At 34.3% G+C, this 18782-nt stretch overlaps 1 protein-coding gene across 6 annotated transcripts in view; it reads left to right on the plus strand.

Annotated features, from left to right (window-relative positions):
• FGF14 (fibroblast growth factor 14) overlaps positions 1–18782 on the plus strand; it is a 382652-nt gene that overhangs the window by 208687 nt on the left and 155183 nt on the right. For 2 of the 6 annotated variants that reach the window (XM_090139163.1, XM_090139068.1), the window contains one exon: positions 3396–3435. The exons of the other annotated variants lie outside the window; for them this stretch is intronic. Coding sequence is in view for 1 of the 2 variants with exons in the window: in XM_090139068.1 (XP_089995194.1) it covers positions 3396–3435 (40 nt within the window). In the remaining variant the exon portion in view is untranslated. The remainder of the gene's footprint in view (positions 1–3395; positions 3436–18782) is intronic. 6 annotated transcript variants of the gene reach the window in all.

Here is an 18782-nt window from a genome sequence, read left to right on the forward strand (position 1 = left end):
TTTGGACCTACATCATGGCTGTCTTCTACTTAACCAGGTGGGACACATTGTTCAAGTAATGACAACTGATACAAAACTTTATCAAGAAACAGGTGTTTTGCAAATCTCACAACTGGAACAGTATTCTTCCGAAACTTTAAAAATATATATATATTTCTATTGATTTTGAAGTGATTTTGCAAGACAACCTTTGGATTGTGATATTTACTGAAAACAAACAAACAAAAAACATGTTAATTTCAAGATTTAATTGGTACAATGTTTCAACAGATATTTCCAACGTTATAGTTTTCATATAAGGAAACCACCTGACTCGGGACAGTCTCCGTAGAGCTTCTGTAACTTCAGTAGAGCTATTCGGACACAATTTTGAACTTAGTTGTGTTGGAGCTATGCCTAGAGAGCTGCAGCCTGTGAGAAGGATGGTATGCCATGGGTGGGGCCCCATGCTGCTGTGTGGGTAGAGTGTGACCATGAAGGAGCAGCAGAGATGAAGCACTAGACCGTTCCCCTGTGCCACTCAGGGGTAGGTGGTAGAAGAGGGCAGATGGTGGGCAGGTGTTTGTAGTTTGCCTTTTTCCTCGCTGTTCTAGTCTGTTAGTATGAGGTGATAAATCATTTTAATCCCTATGTTGAACCTGTTTTGCCCATCATGTTTTCTCCCTCCTGTTCAGCTGAGGAAAGGGAGTGAGAAAGTGGTGTGGGTGAATTTAATTGGCCATCAGTACTCCATTTACTGTGCAGGCTTTACTTTGATTAATCTGGGCAGGCATCATGTATCTGGCAGCAAACTGCTTTTAATGATGATATAATCCGAGTGCCAGATCCATTTGAATATTCCTGCTTAATCAATTGTCTCTGACTGTGGGGAGTTTGAATTTGCATGAGAAATCTAGGTGTCCTCTTCTCCATCTTCAGTGACTAATATGTGTAAATAAGATTTGACTTGAGGTCAAGGCTGCTGTAGGGTCAAAATAAAAAATACAGTCAAAAATATGGTGTGTGCCACAGTTCCTGATTCTTCTCCTTATTGGAATATCTATCTGAGATCTTTTCTCCTCTAGAAAATATTGGTCTAAGTACAGCAGCAGAGGTGGGGTGACCTCTGGATCTGTAGCAAGATGTTGACTTTAATTCTCTTTGAAAATTCTGTCTTTGGTTATTCAGTCAGGAATGGCATATTTAGGAAGCCAGATGTTGCTTGATAGCTGTTGGTTGTGTCTGTATCACTTGCCTGTCTGCAGTTGCTGTGGGATCTGTTTTGTGTTGTCCTCCCTAACTCAATGTGTCATCTGGTGGTACTACATTCTGCTGTTGTCTTTCAATTTGTACATTTTCAGCTTTCTAGACTGACTAAATGTGTTATTTTTAGTGAATATCTGTTCTTTTCTACCTGAAAAGGGAAGCTTATAACATATTTTTATCTATAATGATGCAAATAGATAATTTATTTTGCTTTCAATATTTTTTAATTGATTTGTTCCCTTGTACCGAGAGATAATTTCATTTTTCTTATAGCTTCTCTGATTCCTAGTTAATTGTTTTCTATATTCAGTTATCTGGTCTTCAGTCTGTCTTCAAAGTTTACTTCTGTTGATTTTATTCTTGGAAAAAAGTGGCCTATAGATGCTGAATATTTATTTCCAGTCATTTCTTGGATTTTGCTTCTTCCATCATACTGCTGTTCCCTCTTGCTCTGTCCACCCACTGTTACTTAGTTATATTATTCTAAAGGAGAATTTAAAAGGCATTGAAGAATTTTAACCTTCATGTGTTCACACCTTTGCATCTGGTGAAGATAAAATCTTGTTTATCATGCCAAAGTTCATAAGTCCGTAGTAATTATCCTAAAACATACACCTTAATTATGTTCCAGTTACTGTAGCTTACTGACTGAACTGTAGACCCTGTGTGAACGGTGAAAGTGACTTACAAGTTTCTGAAGAACAGCTCTTTTATAATCTAAATTTAGTAGCTAAAACAAACATGTTTGTAGCATCCGGAATTGCTTTTCTAAAGCTTGTCCTCTTGTAACATTTGACCAGTTAATGTAGGAGTATATAACTCCTGACTCTTTCCCTTTTGGCTTAGTTTCTGACTCATTCTTTGAGATTTGAATGTGCATAGGTACAGGAAAATAAGCTCCTGTAGCAAGGTATTTCAACAAATAGTCTTTCAATCTTCTCGAGCTTATCTACAATGAATTATTCCCCACCTGCCTTATTTTTGTAGTAATAATTTCATCAGATTTTCCCTCTAACAATATCAGCTTCTCTGTATCATTAAACATTGTAGCTGTTTTTCATCTGTCCAGCATTTAATTTAAGGTAGTTTTTTTTCTGAAGTTATAGGGTGTTAATTCCTTCTTTCAGTAAGATCATCTAAAAACACTTCTTTGTGCTTAAGAAATTTCTATATTCTGTGTACTCAAGATACAACTTGACAGAATATAACAAAAAGATAGTATTTATTTCAATAGTATTTATTTTCAAAATTTTCTGAGTCTCTGAATTTGTTCATTTGCTTCTACAAAAACACCCTTTGGGTAAAGAGGGAGACCTGTTTAATTTTCTAAGCTAACTGCTTACAGGTGAAGGTGTGTAGCTTATCTTTCTTTCCTTCAGTTCTCAGCACTATGTATGATTTACAATAATTCTTGGTTTTCATAGAAGCCATCAGGTGGCAGTGGTCAACTTATGCTTGCATCTTCCTTAACACGAATCATGTTCATATAAAGAAGACATCTGTTTGATTCTGTGGGAAAGGAAGTTATCAGGAATTCTTGAAATGAGTATTACTTAGTACTGTGAAGACAAAATTGGGTACAGAAGAAACATACCTGTTTGCCTGTCAATGAACAGTGTTTTGGAAGCATTTTAATCTTCTAGACCCAAAGGACTGAGGCAGTAACATCTGGTGTACATAAAGCTGAGGTCTGATCCTTCATACAGTTCTTGCAACTATTGCTATCAACAAGAGTTAGTCTGGGTGATTTTGACTGGACAGTTCCTGAGACTGGCAATATAGGGAAGCCTATCATCTCCTGATTTCATTTCTTACCACTTCTGCATATTGTATGGAATCTTGTTTTGTAGGATGGGAGGAGACAGGAAGTATAAAAGCATAAAATTACATACTAGTGTTTATCGTAGTCTTGTTTTCTCCCATCCTACCTTCCTCCCTCTTTCTCCTTTTTACATTATAGTGATTTTGTTCATATTTTTATATTTCCTAAGTCTACAGTGTTTATTCCTTCTTTTTTTTCAAAGACTACAAGGGGGAGAAAGGGTGGAAGTCTGTATTACTATATGTAATACCCCTTTGATTGACAGTCTTTTTGCCTCCTGCTTCCTAGTAGGTAGATAACGCTTGCTGTATGGGATCTTGTTTTGTAGGGTGGAAGAAGAGGGAGGACTACAACAAACACAAATAGTGGTATGTAATTTTCCCTTTTTCCTTTGTGTCTCCCTACTTACCAATCTTAATACAAAATGTTCTTGATCGTGTAATGTCTTGTACTGCTATTTGCTGCGTTTTATTTAAAACAAAACAAAACAAAGCAACACAAAATACACATCTTCCCAGTTTTCATTAGTTAATTGACTGAAGCATTTTAAAAAAGAATGAAAACTAAATATGATGTATGATGCAAAGTTACTGAGATAGAATGTACTCTGAAGTTAAACTGAGCAGATTCTATATTCCGTTATTAAATCTGAAGTCCTCTGGTCATCCGCTATCTTTTAAAATATTTAATAGTTTGCAGTATGTCAGATTTTGGAGAAAACAGCAGTGATGGAAAAGGGTAATTATCTTTCTATTTAAAATAAAATCTACTGTATGCATAGTGTGTTATCTTTTCAAAAAATAAATCCTCTGGAACTTTCAGATAACTGCCTGATTTTCTGGGTCAAGTTTCATGAAACTATTGTAAAATTAAATTCTGCTTGCAAATTCTTAATTAGTTTGAATGGCACAAGGAGAATCTACCTAACTTTGCATAACACAGATCCTCTAGAGGTTAGAGGGACTTCTCATAAAGTGAAGGGGACAATTGGTGCTGAACAGAGAACTTGTATTATTTTTAAAAGTAAGCCTGTGCTTTCAAAAGTACTGCATGGTGTAGTTTTTGAACATTTTGCTCAAAAGCACAGGATTTAAAATTGTCTTTTTTATCCTTTTTTTTGTTTGTTTGTTTGTTCCCCTCTCTCTCTCTCTCTCTTTCTCTCTCTCTTTTTTTTTTTTTTTCTTGTTATAAGGCTTACTCTTCTGCCTACCAAGACTGTAAAAACTGGTGGTGTTTATGAGGCAGATTTATGTTGTGGCACAAAGATTATGGAAAAAATACTCCATTGAATTCAGTTATCAAGTGGAATAGAAAAAAGCAAACTTGTTTCATAAAAGATATCAACTTCATTAGAGCATTTTTTCTTAGTGTTATTCTAAGTTATCAGTTCACTGTTGTCTGAGAAGGAATGTACTTGCCCTGTGAATCATTCCTAGTTTCTGTGACACCCTTAAGATCTTGATAGTACAGCTAGATAAAAACAAACAATAATAATAAATCATACTTTCAATTCTTAAAAAAAGAAGAATTACAATTATGAACGGAAAGCTCCATTTGTATTTGCTATGGTGATAAGAAGATTCTTCCATTTCAGCTGAAAACAAGAGTGAAACCCAACTGATTAGTGTGTCTGTGCTCCTTTCGATAAGAGCACATTAGGAATCAGATTCTGTATGTTAACTGATCTGCACAGATTGTGTGACAAGAAAGTAACTGAAAAAAGTAGAATAAATGCTATCTGATACTCGGTAAAATAGCCTCTGCTAGAAGAAAAGCCTGAAACCTATTATAATGGATTACGTTAATTCTCAGTGTGCCAGTTTTTTTCCTGGGCTGGCCTGTGATGCCTGTGAAACAGAATAATCCTTTTCTTTCTACTGTGTAACTAGAAACATTTTTCTTTTCTTTTCTTTTTCTTTCTTTTTTTTTTTTTTTTTTTTTTTTAAAGATGTATCTGTATCTCATCTACTTAACAGGAAAATCAGTCTTCCAGTGGAGAGATAATTCCCAATGTAGGGTAAAATTTAAATTCACATTGTCAATGCGGAGCAAAAACTACTTCATCATGCTAAGAAATTAGTCTCCAAAGTATACTTTATGCAGATAATAACCCAATGTATTGGAAAAATATGAAGTAAGATAATAGAGAACTAATTAAGATATAGAGGTTTTGTGTGTCTTTTCCTTCTGGCATTTGGAAAAATTTAATTGCCTTTATTCTGAGGTTCATAACATTACCATTAATTTCCATTATAACTTTGTTGCATAGACATGACACATACTGAATAGAGCTGTCTGTTTGATAGAAACTGCATGGGCAGTTCTAGAGTTAAAATAGCTATATATATTTTTGTGGATCAGGTACTACTTGAGCTGCATGTAGAAGGGATTGGTTTTCTTATTTTTTAATTTTAATTTTATGTGGTCATAATTAGTCTGAATAACAATCAAAAAAACCTATGGAAACGATAACCATCTTCTCTTCATGTGGCCTAGAAGGTTGACCATTTCAAGAGGTGTTTTTGCACTGTGCTAAGGTGTTCTTTTGATAATATTGGCACATGCTCTCTTCATCTCAGTACTGTGGGTGAAAGATGTTTTAGTGGTAATAGCTGGGACATAGTGACTCTTACCAGTTGAAGTGGAGAGGAACGTGAAGTACTCCAAGAGTTCTTTGCACTACCTGACACCTAGAAATTCTGGTTAGCAACAAAGACTCTATTATCTGTGTTGTCAGAATTGTGAGTGTAAAATATATGTTGCCATACATTAGTATTGCATTTGCAGTATTTCCTGCAAACAATATTTGCAGTAACTTTCCCAGTGTGATGAATTACATGTGGCAATTTACTAAGAGTACTATAAATCTCTTTGAGCAAAACTTTCCTGTGGACATAAGTAGATACTTAGAAGCAGATGTGTGGGTGTGTTTTCTACCTTTTTTTTAGATTTTTATAATATTTTTATTGTAAGTAATGAAAAGCAAATGGCTTATTTTGAGAATGAATACCTAAAGTATGAATTTTAATATATTTCTTTAAATAACATTCTGATTCTTCAGTCATACTGAAATTTCGCAATGTAAATAAGCGATGCTGTGCTTGAGGTTGTCTCAGAACATGAAATATGACTTTCAGATGTAGTAAATAAAATTGATATTAGTTTCCTGTCAATGTCTGTTTATTTTGCATCTGGGATACACTTTTGGCTGTGTTTTCTTTGATTCATAGTTTATAATTTTCTTGTTTTATGCGAAATATATAATGCTAATTTTACTGTGAATGTAATGATTTTTTCCCTTAAATATCACTTCTGGTGCCCTTTGTTTTTGTTCTTTTAGGCAATAATTACTGTACCATGTTTAGAAATGTGTCTATCCACTGTTTTGCCCATTTTAAGGTATTTATAATTCTTTCAGTGGCAGTAGAAGAGAAAATTTCACTTGGTAAGCACTGAGATGGCATTCTGAAAGTAATATGAAAACAGTTAGTTGTGAACTTGTATTGAAGAAAATAGACATCTGATGAAGGGAAGCAGAAAATTTCTGCATCTTCCTCCTAGGAAGGGAGGATTGCAATATCTTTCCTGAGGGTGAGGCAAGAGAAACCTATACTGAATATGCAATTAAATGAATTCCAGTCTAATGCTTGTCAAGAAACTTGTCTTCATGCCATCGCTTCCTTCATGTTACAGCACCACTGACTACTGTGAAGTTATGTCTGACATCCAAAGCAGCTTACTGATGTACATCTCCCTTTAGCCCCGCTAAGAGATGTGCAATGCCTGTATGTTACTTTTTCAGACTCCATAGAGACACTGGTCCCAGAACCTGATCCTGCCCAGCCATCTTAGTTAGACACTTGTCTCCTAGTGTCATGACCACACTGGGGCAAGGTGAACTGTTGTTTTTCACATTTCCTGTCAAGGTATTTCTAGCACTGAGAGTGTCACTATTTTTGTTCATGTCAGCTTTTGATAATTCATACACTATATTTCTTCTGCATTTTAAATATGTATATTAGATTTTCTCTATATTAGAAGAAAAAATTTTCAATAGATAATTTTCTCCTGTGATAGTGAAAAGAGTTATGTAGTTTGTAACAGTTTATTTTGCAAAGTGAGATTATTATCCCAATAAAAGTGAGAATTCTTTACCTTACAAAGAAGGAAATGTAAGCATGGAGCTTTGTCCTTTTGCCTAAGGGAGGAACTGCATGGTATTGTTTGATTTTCTGATCAGAAAATTGATATTGTTCTTCTTCAGAGAGCTTTCCAAAGTTTTATGCTTCACATGTTAAATACCTTTAAAAAAATAAAAGTAGACATTCAGTAGAGAATTTTCTCTTCAGTCATTTCATAAAAGAATTTGGTTCATATTTAGTTAATTTATTGCATATTTCTTCAGTGAACGTAAGAAAAATGTGTATAAAAGATGCTTGTGAAGGAATATGGAATCTGCAGTAATGTTTTTTAATAACGCGTTTTGTAAAACTACTGATCAGAAGGTATACTGAGATATCAAGCCTAAAAGATTTTTAGTCATCAAAGATAACTAGACACTTAGTAATTTTTCTAGCATAAGAAGTTGTTACTGAGAAATCAGACTTATTTGATACTGTACAGGTCTTTTTGTGAACACACACAGAAAGCCTTTTTTTTTTTTTTCCTTAAAAATGAGCCTGAGCTCACTGCAGAGAGTAGTCTGCAGTCTTATGATCAGGATCTGTGTAGGGAGTGACACGTGCTTGGTCAAGTATTTCGTGTGTATGTCTGCTCTGTTCTCTGCTTGCATACTAAAGACATAGATGTACATGTGTAAAATGCATCCTAAGCTCTATCATTACTTTGTGGTTACCTATACTCTGCTCAAACACAGGAGGATTGTTTGGCTGTTTATTATGTAACTTCAAAGAATATTTCTAACACAATAGTAAATAATTTATCAATCAAATTAATTTTAATAACCAGATAAGCAAAATAGAATGATGACAAAGGGAGCACTTATTTCTTAACGAAAACATATATTTCTTTTATACAAGTGATGCAAATAAAATGTTTTCTGCATTACAGTGGAGTTCTGACGAGTTACAGAAATGCCAAAATGTAGACAGGAGAGAGATCTGTGGCTGAAGAGCTCTTGCTTTTCTATCTCTTGAACTTAGTATTTTATTGTTCTGTGTTCTTACTTTATTTATTTTGCCTAATAATTTTTATTACCTTATTTCAATTTGATCAACTGAGTTTGGAGTGTTAACAATGTTTATTAAGGGTATCAAATTCAAATAATTTACCATGGAAACCAAAGATTTCCTAGTCTTCATGTGATATTCTTGGAGCCTGTCTTATTAATAATGGAATTTGTTTTGCCATCTGCTTGCTGCAGCTGATTTTGCTCACGTAAGCTGAAGCAAAGGAGATGAGATGGACTAAGTGATTCTGAACACATCTCTTCTTGAAAAAAAATGAAAAAATATACCTTATATATGAAAGAAAACTAATTAGCTTTTTATCTCTTTTTATTTATTTTTATTTTTATTTTCCTGCAAAGTATCCTCTTCATTTATGAGGGCTGTTCTGGAAGCAATGTCTCTTACTTTATTTTGTTGGCCCATAAGAACATAAGAAGCCAATGTTGGTGGTATGGCATTAGAAGTTGAACCTTCCCACCAATATTGTATTCCATTTTTTTGTCATGCGACATGTGGCAGCAGAGGGGCAGTCTGACAGAATGGCATCTGATATGGAAGTGCATGTGAAGCAAAGGAGTGTCATTGAATTCCTTCATTCATTGATGCTTTCTGGATGTTTATGGAGACCAAAGCAGTAGCTGTGAGCACAGTGAGGCAGTAGGTGGTGCGTTTCAGCAGAGGCGACAGCAACAGCGGGTCAACTCCACCAGTGCATATTTTCAGGAGTGAGGCATGCAGACTTTTTTCATCTGTGTTGAAAATGCATAGCTAATGGTGGTGACTATGCTGAAAAGTAGTGTTGTGTAGCTGAGAATTGGCTCTATAATAGTGTTATTGTGCTCTTTGTATCTACTGTAGTTTTCATGGAAATATGAGGCATTACTTCCAGAGTGACCCACCTTAAACCTCAAAGTAACATGACTGAATTTACAGTGCTTCTGACTGGCACTCTGCAAGTCAATAGAAGCTAGGACAGTCTGCCCTCTAAAAATAAATGCCATCATTTTTAGAATTTTGAGGAATTTTCACTAAAGCAAGAAAATTGTCACTGCCAGATGGTGATGGAAACAATACTACAGCAAAGGGATGGTAACAAAGATATACTCAGCAAAGCAAATTGTTACTATATTTAAAGGATGCTAAGTATTTTCCAATAAGTAAATAAAATTAACCTGTATTATTTAGATATGTCAGTAGGAAAAACTAATTTTAGATGATTTTTTTCCTTTCTGAAATGATTGTATTTTATCCATAGTCAACTTAAAACTTTGTTACAATGCTCTTGCTGACCAAGTGCATTTCTTTCTAGATAAGTATGTTTATCACCTGTATTTACTTTTTATTCAAAAAACAAAACAAAACAAAACAAAACAAAACAAAACACTACTTACTTACTTAGTCTTTGTCCTTTCAACATTCTTCCAGCACATCTCTACAACTGAACATAGCATAACTGTATGTTTTGAGAGCATCCTTTAAAATTTTATAGCATAATACAACAAATGGTAACATTAAAGTTGGTGTTATAAAAGCTCCAGAGTGTCTTCACTTAGTGACTGGCAGCCCACTGTGGTACTTGTCAAACTAAAAAGCAGTTTTATAGAACTGTATATACACTGAAGAACTTAGAATTTGTGGTAAGTTCTCATAAAGTGGGCTAAATAAAGCTTTAGATGAGGGAAGAGTTTGTGTTAGAAAGAATGTTAAGTGAGGAGCGCTTTGGTATAGAAAGCAGTGGTGAAATATTTGTTACCACTTGGTCATGGATAACATCTTTACTGTTGCAGCTGTGTGCCGCAAAGGTTGTGGGATTTTTATATGTCTTATAAATGTTATTTGAGCCAAACTTTTATTTGCAGAACTCTTATAAATCAAAAGATATACATGGACCCTCTATCAAGGGGAAAATTATACTGGGTATGTTCCTCTTCCTCTTTTGCTACAGGTAATGATCAGATAATATGTATTTAAATAAAAATTCTGATCCCTTAAGCCAATAAAGGTAAGATTAAAACCAGTCCAGAAGATGCATAGAAGTGAGAAAACTCCCGTCTTTACAGGGAGCGGTGATGAGGTCTCAGATGTTCTCTTGTGGAGTTACTTTTTTCTTTACTTGACAAAAGCCTGAAAAGGTTGAGATGTGACACATTATGGTTCTTGAGCTAATTTGACAACTTGTAAGTTTATATGGAACTGTGGCAGTTATGTTTTTGTTGGGAGCAAATCATTTTCTTTTTAAAGTGTTCACCACCAACCTCAACATATGGAAGATTGGTATTGCTCCCGTAGCTGGGCTTTCCATTTTGCAGGATCACACTGTGTGCTGCATTGGCACCATCTGTCACTATTTTAAATATTTAGATTAATGGTCTAACACTAATCCAATGTCTCAAATTATTAATTGCTCTAGATCTGTGGAAGAGTAGAAAAAGAAAAACTGATTTCCTACAGGAAAAGTTATTCTAATATAGTTTTTCACTTAAAATATTTTGTAGATCTGGGCCAAGTGCACTAATGTACTTCAAGCAAGCAAAATATTCAGCTGTGAATAATCCATGAATATACATAACAAATCATACTTAATTACATTTTGATGTCTGGATCGAAGCCAGTATGTTTTGTCAAGTCTCACAGGGAAACTGCATGGGCTATTTATGCATCATTTCATACATTGTTCTACCATCATGCTTAGTTTTGTTCTTCAGGCATATTTTAAAGCTGACACCACTGGCTAAGTCCAGCATCATATTAAAAAGGAAAAAACAAATTGCAGCATAAAAGCACTGAAGAACATTCCAGTGGAACTTTCTCACTCAATCCATCCAAAGAAGTTTCATGTCTTCTCAGAAGTCTTTTTGTACTTCTTTCAGTGTAATGCATTTCACCCATTAAGTGACTGCTGAAATTTAGTTTGTTATATTAGGCAGTCTTAGAAGCTATCTCCAGCCAACTTTCAAGAGTCAGAAGAGTTAAAAAATCATTTTGTATCTAAAATGTGTAATCCAATATACTGATGTCAAAAAATCTAGAATAGCTTTGTTATACTTTTCTCACTTCCTGGGATGCAACTTTAAAAAAAAAAAAAAAAAGAAAAAAAAAAGACTTTTAATTATTTTGTTTTTAACCCTTTTATTTGTCTTCTCTGTAGTAATAAGTACTTCATTTTTGGTTGTTTCATAAGTAGATGAAGATTACAAATATGTTTCCAGCCAGGCCAAAAGCAAAATCCAGAGGAACCAAGAAAAAGAGAAACTATTTCAAATGTACAAGAATTATAAATTAGGTCCATTGTTACATTAGCCTTTATCTACACATATTTATGTGATGTAGAAATGTGTGAGCATAGATCTATTTATCTTGGACTAGCTCATCTTTTCTAGGCATTAATTTGCATGAATACTTCGTTTATTATGATATGTATACTTAGTCTTGTTAAGATAATGCTTTGATTTATTATAAAAGGTGTTATTTTCTTACACGTGTATAATTTACTTCACTGCAAGGGACAACAATTCAATTTGCCTTTGTTTGTCATACAGGCTTGCAAACCCAAACAAATAAAGTAAATCTGGCTGAATCAAACAAAATACCAGGAAGGATTTGGGAATGGGTTTTAGAACACGACAGTGCTATTCTTGGTTTTGGCCAATAATACTGAACCTAAGCCAGGACTAAATATTGCTGCTAACTCAAACCTGCATGAAGCCTTAAAGTAATGATATCTCCTCTGGAGTATATAGGTACCCATGTCATAAGCAATGCCATCTCTCATGGCAATTATTTCCTTCTGTGTGCTCATACACTTACTGTTTCTTGTCTGAAACTGAGTCATCCTTCCGCTTTGAGGTTCTACTCCTGTTGCATTTGCTGTTGGCAGACCACTACTGGCAAGGTTCAACTGTTCATATCAGTTTCCCATGGCATGTGTTTTTGTATCCTCTGTGAAATTAATAACTTGTCACACAGCTTGACATCAAATATCTGAGACTTCTAGTTTGTGTATTTATTTAGGAGGAGTTCTTTAGTACTCTTTTGTTCAGTCTATATTCATACTGAGGAATTTCCATATCAAAATAAGAATGTTTTTTGTTTTGTTTTTGTAGGTATTTATTTCTTCCTTCATTGTCTGAGAAGGACTTTTTTTTTTTTTAAGAATTTTAATCAGAGGAAAAATCTGAAAGAGTGAAGGTGTTTCTATTGTGCATGCACTATGCCATATAGTCTTCAGTAGTTTCATAGCATTGAGAAAATACAATCTCTTTTTTCCACCAGTTATTCTAGAAAATTGCATTAGATTGGACAGTCGGCTGAACATGAGCCAGCAGTGTGCCCAGGTGGCCAAGAAGGCCAATGGTATCCTGGCTTGTATCAGGAATGGTGTGGTGAGCAGGACTAGGGAAGTCATCCTGCCCCTCTACTTGGCACTGGTGAGGCCTCACCTCGAGTACTGTGTTCAGTTTTGAGTACCTCAGTACAGAAAGGACATTGAGGTGCTGGAGCAGGTCCAAAGAAGGGCAGCAAGGTTTGTGAAGGGCTTGGATAATATTCCCTGTGAGGAGAGACTGAAGGAACTGGGGATGTTCAGTCTGGGGAAAAGGAGGCTGAGGGGAGACCTTATTGCTCTCTTCAAGTACCTGAAAGGTGCTTACAGTGAGAGCGGGGTTGGTCTCTTCTCACTGCTGACAGGATGAGGGGAAATGGCCTCAAGTTGCACCAGGGTAAGTTTAGGCTGAATATCAGGAAACATTTCTTTACAGAAAGGGTTGTTAAGCACTGGAATAGTGCTCAATTGGATGGTTGAGTCACCATCCCTGAATGTGTTTAAAATCCATTTGGATGTGGTGCTCAGAGACATGATTTAGTGGAGGATTGTTAGAGTTAGGGTAGTATGGTTAGGTTGTGATTGGACTTGATGATCTTGAAGGTCTTTTCCAACCTGAACAATTCTATAGTTCCATGATTTCAGCTATTGTATATCTTAGACCTTATAAAATTATCATGAAATCATGAACTTTATTCAAAACTTTTAAACAAAAAGCTTGTGTTTTTTTGTCTTTTTTTGTTTTTTTTTTTTTTAAATTGTTGCAATTTGTTGGATTATGTACTGAGGTAACTAAATAGGAAAAACTACTTCACTATCAGAACAATTTGGTGCTGAGTGTTTGTTTAAAATAATTTCATTTACTTCAGTGACTAAGTGTGGCATTTTTTCTTCTTTATTCAATGTTTTGAGCTGAAATTATGCAGTATATCAATATGATTATCTTTGGAAACATCTTTCAAAGTACTGAAATTAAATTAAGACAAAAAACAGAAAATTTTTAAAGCAATAGATAACAGTCAAATACATATATACGTATATCCAGCACCCAAAAAACAGTATTTAAACTTCAAATAATTCTGAATGTGTAATGTATACATTACTACTTCAGATGCCTGTCTGATATCAAGCACCAAAATCCTCTACAGATGCATCTACTTTGTAAAAACAGGTCTTTCAGAATATAAGGTCTCTTGCAAGATTATCAACTGAAGTTTGATAATCATAGGGGAAAAGTCTGAGCTAGTATTTTCTTTCCTCTTATCATATCTGAAGTCGTAGCCTGATTCTACAGTACTGGGCAGCCTATAAAACTTTCCACATGTAATCTTGTTTGATTATATGAATTTTATTTTCAGGCAATTTTCTTCCATGTATAGATAATGGAAAATTTCTAGGGAAAAGCTTCAAATATTCTTTCAAGTCACAGTGCTTATATACCAGGTACAAAATACTTTCTATCTTGGGAATAACTGAACTGCGATTTGAAATTTTAGCGAGCACACATTTATTGTACCTTTTAAAAGTGTTTTTAAAATGTTTTTAATGTATCTGCATTTAGCTTGCTCTAAGGCTTTGGTTTTGCTTATAGTGCCCTCATCTGTAACTGGGAGCCAACTGCACAAGTTTAGTAGTAAAAGTGGCAATTTTGCCTGAAACTTAGCCTGAGAAATACCTCCTTAAATATGTTATTTTGACATCTGGAAACAGCCAATATGTTCCAGCTGACTTGTATTAGTTTGAAAAATTATACTTGACACATTACTGAGGCTTTTAGTGTACCCTAAACACAGTTTACTTTTATACCAAACCTCAGTTGTGTGCTTTGCCTCTATAATGGAGCCTGCAAACTACTAACGAAGCAATTTACTGGCATTTTGTTGTAGGTATGACCCTTGATTTTACCATTTATCGAGCTGTCAAACAGAACATATCAAAACAGAAAGTAATTGGGATAACAGAGATAAAATTAGTTTAGCTGCTTTTTTTGGTTGGCTCTGCACTTCTTTATTTCTCCTTTCCTCAGTTTCTGAGATTTCTGCAGATGAAACCCCTGAGACATTCACAAGAATTCTAAGCACATCTTTCAGTAACGGACTTTATATAGGAAACTTTTCAGAAACACAAAGAAAACTAAAAAGGATTATCAACTTACTCTGGATGTATTTTATTTTTATTCTTTGTTTTTTAAAAACTACTTAAGCCTATCCCAAATATTCATGATTTTAAATCTGAACACAAAATGAATAATGCATAGAGTGAAAAGCATTTACAGTTTATACAGTTTTCTCATTCTATGATCATCTTGATCAGGCATATGTTACCAATACAATGTAGGCCGCTTGAATTTACTCTGAGACTCACATTTTAGTACACAGTTCCAAAGCATAAGTAACATAGGTGTTTTTTGTAATGCCAGAGCAAATGAATTAGGTGCAGTATCTTCTTGACAGGGAATTTGAATCTAGCAGGATCTGAACACTTGCTGTATTGGTCATTGAGATTTTGTTGAAGACCTTTCTCCTACAGTTTTTCTGATTGTTAAAGTTCCTGTGTTGCCAATCAGGCAACAGAAGCTATTGGATATATAATTGTGGAATATCAAATGAAAAGAGAAAAAGCTTTCTTCTTTTAAAATGGAATTATTGTCACATAAAATGTAAGCTTTTGGTCCAGAAAGAAATGGTGCGGACTGGGAAGCGGTGGGCTGGGGAAAAAGCCTGCAGATCGATCTCTGCAAACTCTAAAAGTTTAGGATCCTATGTGCTATTTTCAGGGCACAGGCAGCTTTGTTTAGGTATGTTTTCCTGGCAGAAGCTGCTTGGAGTTTAGGGATACTCTTGACAATTTCCTTTTACAAGGCTGTATTCTGTCAGTCAAAACTTGTGCACTTGCATGGTAATGCACTCTCTTTCCCTCTCCTACTTCCCTGCAAACACACGTCTGTTCATTTCATTCATACTAGCCTTAGTGTTTCTCTCACAAATCTTTGCACTGTTAACAGTGTGCAGTTTAAACTTTGTGCCTGACTAGATTCCAGTAGACTGTATTTAAGGACAAGTAGCTGGTCTTCATACAGATACATTTCAGAAAGGTAGGTGAGAGAAAAACATATTTAGGTGGATTTTGTATGAATTACTACATTCCTACCTGCTTATATATGTCTGTGTTCATTTACACGTGGTTACTTTTCTCCTCAAGTGCCTTGGCCTCTTAAGCCAGGACCCTATTGTGCTGACGCTGCTTCAAACAACTTTTCTGGGTTTGAAAGCTAAAGTTAATGGAATGTATGGGACCACAGCCAATCTAAATTTAGTTTTCATCATATGTATTCCACCATTACAGAAATAATTTTTTCAATTTTTTTTTTATTTTATTTTTGCTTCTTCTTTTTTTCTTCTTTTTTGTTCACTTCCCTGTTTTCATTATGGTGCAGTAGATGGACAATGAAAAGCAAGAAGAAAGTTCTAGAAAGAAGTTTGCTTAGAATAAATACTTACCACGTGGCATATTTTTACTGAAATTAGGTTTTCAAAGAATATCTTTTCATCTTGCTTTTTAGCCTTCCTTTTAGTTTACATAAGCAACGGTTTCTTTCAATAACATTTATTACAGCGTTCATCCTCAAAATTTGCTCAAATATACAGCTCTATCTTATCTTTTTTTCTCTTTTCAAAACATAAGGTTATTTTAGAAATTGTATCTAAGCTGACTATCTATATATATATATATAAAGTCATAATAAGCTTTGGGAATTTGTGCGGATATAATAGATGGAAAACAGTGCAGGAATTTTTGCTGCCTTGTAACATGCTTGACATAATAACCTTGCACAAAAGGTTTGGTTTGGCCTCCCAAAAAAGAAAGTTAGCAGACTTTGTAAATGTTAGAGGTAGATAAGTTGAAATCCAGAAAGCACAACTTTCATATTTAAAAGCCTGCTTGTGAAAGCTTTGGCCTAGGTTGAATGTTAGGATGACAAATATAGGAGCATCTGGTAGTGAAGCAAGCTTCTTGTTTACATGGCTGAAGAGCAGAAAGATTTCTTTTGAAATTTCCTTTAGATCTGTGGACCAGAGCAAGCTGTTGCATGATTTTTGTCCAACAGATTATTTTTAAAAGGAAATTCAACTGCAAACCTTTAGCCTAAGAACAAGGCGTTCTTAAAGCTGAACAAGGAAAAAATATCCTATTCCTCTGGCTTTAAATAGGGATGTGCAAATCTGCCATTGTAACTACAGTTCTAATGATACATGATTAACTCGAGTTGCTGGTTTGGATGGTGTTTAACATTTCATTTTATTTACTGCTAATATGAGTTCTTACAATTAACAAAATAATTACTTCCTTTTAAATCTACTTTAAGGATGGGACTCCTCCCATGCAGCCTCATACAAAAATTGATTTAATTTTAGAAACAATAAAAAGATTTGTAAAAATCTGAGCCTGGGAAAAAAATAGTATCTTCACATTTTATTTATTTTTTATTTTAAAAGCATATTTTTTCACGTTGATGACTCAAAATGAATTTAGTTTTGATTTTCAAACTTGCCATGCACTCAATCCGTAACTAAAATGTGAGTGAAACAAATTAGTTAACATGTTTAACAAAGATCGAGCAGAGGCTTCTGGCATGAATCACACATCAGACAGTAATTGTTTTCATGGTTCTCTTGATGGAGGAAAATAACACATTTCAGCAAAATACTTGGTTAGTTAAAATTCTTTTGGAAATTATATATTCTTGTATTGATTTTCTGTTTGTTAATTCTTCTGACTTTCCAGCAGTTTGGATTGTCATAATTGTTTTGTGTGTCGTATCTACTGTAAAGCTCCATAATAATAGTGAAATATGGTGACTGAGTTCAGTGGCAGACTAACTTTCGCCAAGGTTGTGCAGACTTTTTTTCTATTATTTCTAGGACCTGAAAAATTTATGCTTTCACGTTCATGAAGATTTTATTTTCCAGCATATTTCTGGTGTTCTAAGTGAAGAATATTTTCTGTAAGTGGCAACATATTCTTTCCTCTCACCTAAAATGTTCAAACAACAACTTTTTCCTCAATACAAGATATTATGTTTTTGATATGTATGTCTTAATGTTTAACTTATTATACCACGTAATCATTTTCAACTCTTGTTTCTTACAGAAGAAAATAATTTATTTCCTTTATATAGTGTCTGAAATCTATTTCAGTGCTATGTGCTTTAGGCAATAATGCTCATTATTAAGTCTGACTTACATTAAAGCCATTACTTCCTAAGCAGTACTTTGCTGTGTGGTTCCAAGTTTCTTCCTGTGTTCCTAAATTCCTTGCTATAGGAGAAATTAATTAATAATATGCAAAACCAGCAGATATTTGTGAACATTCTGGAAAGACGTATTGGCAAATTTTAAACCTGTCCATTAAATTTGTGATTTAAAAAAAAAAATAAATAAATAAAACAAACCAGAGTATTTGCAATTGTGTATTCACTAATTCCAAATTACTAAGGCAGATATTCAAAGACCAGTTTTTGTTTCCAGACATCTAAATTTGTACATATAAAACTGTGACTGTATTTTTCTCTAGGAAATAGCATTATTCTCTAGGAAATAAAAAATCCCCAATGCCCATCTCATGTTTAATTTTTCTGTTATCTGAGTATTTAGGTACATATAGTTAAACTCGTATACAGTTTTAAAGAGAACCCCTCTAGTGTGCTTTATTTCATGTTATTCACAGCAAGAAATAAACCATGCTCTTCTTACGTGCATGTACTTATGCCTGGTATCATATAAAATCTTGATGTAATTGCTTAATGAAATTCTGCAACATTTATTTCATTTAATAGTATAGAAAATAGAGAATGAATTCAAAGATAAGTTTCTCACACAGTCACTCTTGTGTACAAAGCCATCAATGAAGTGCAAATGATCTTAATTCAGCAGAATGCGTAGATAAACGTTTTTTTTTTCTGAATCTCTAGTGTAAGAATGGAGTCCTTTTCTAGGAGCTATTTATTGTTTACTTTTAATTCTTTAGAGGAAATATCTCTTAAATGGAAACTGCATTTTGTTCTAATATCACTGCAGATCCAAGAACTCTTTTTAACATTTGTTTTAATTTCCATGTCCTGCCTTTGCTCACTCACATGTAAATCAGACATCAGTGAATTTAGAAAGTTCACTTTAATTTATGCTTCAGCATAACTGGCTATTTC

This window comes from Phasianus colchicus, chromosome 1 (genome assembly GCF_987193195.1).
Source record: "Phasianus colchicus chromosome 1, bPhaCol1.hap1.1, whole genome shotgun sequence".
Classification (NCBI taxonomy): domain Eukaryota; kingdom Metazoa; phylum Chordata; class Aves; order Galliformes; family Phasianidae; genus Phasianus; species Phasianus colchicus.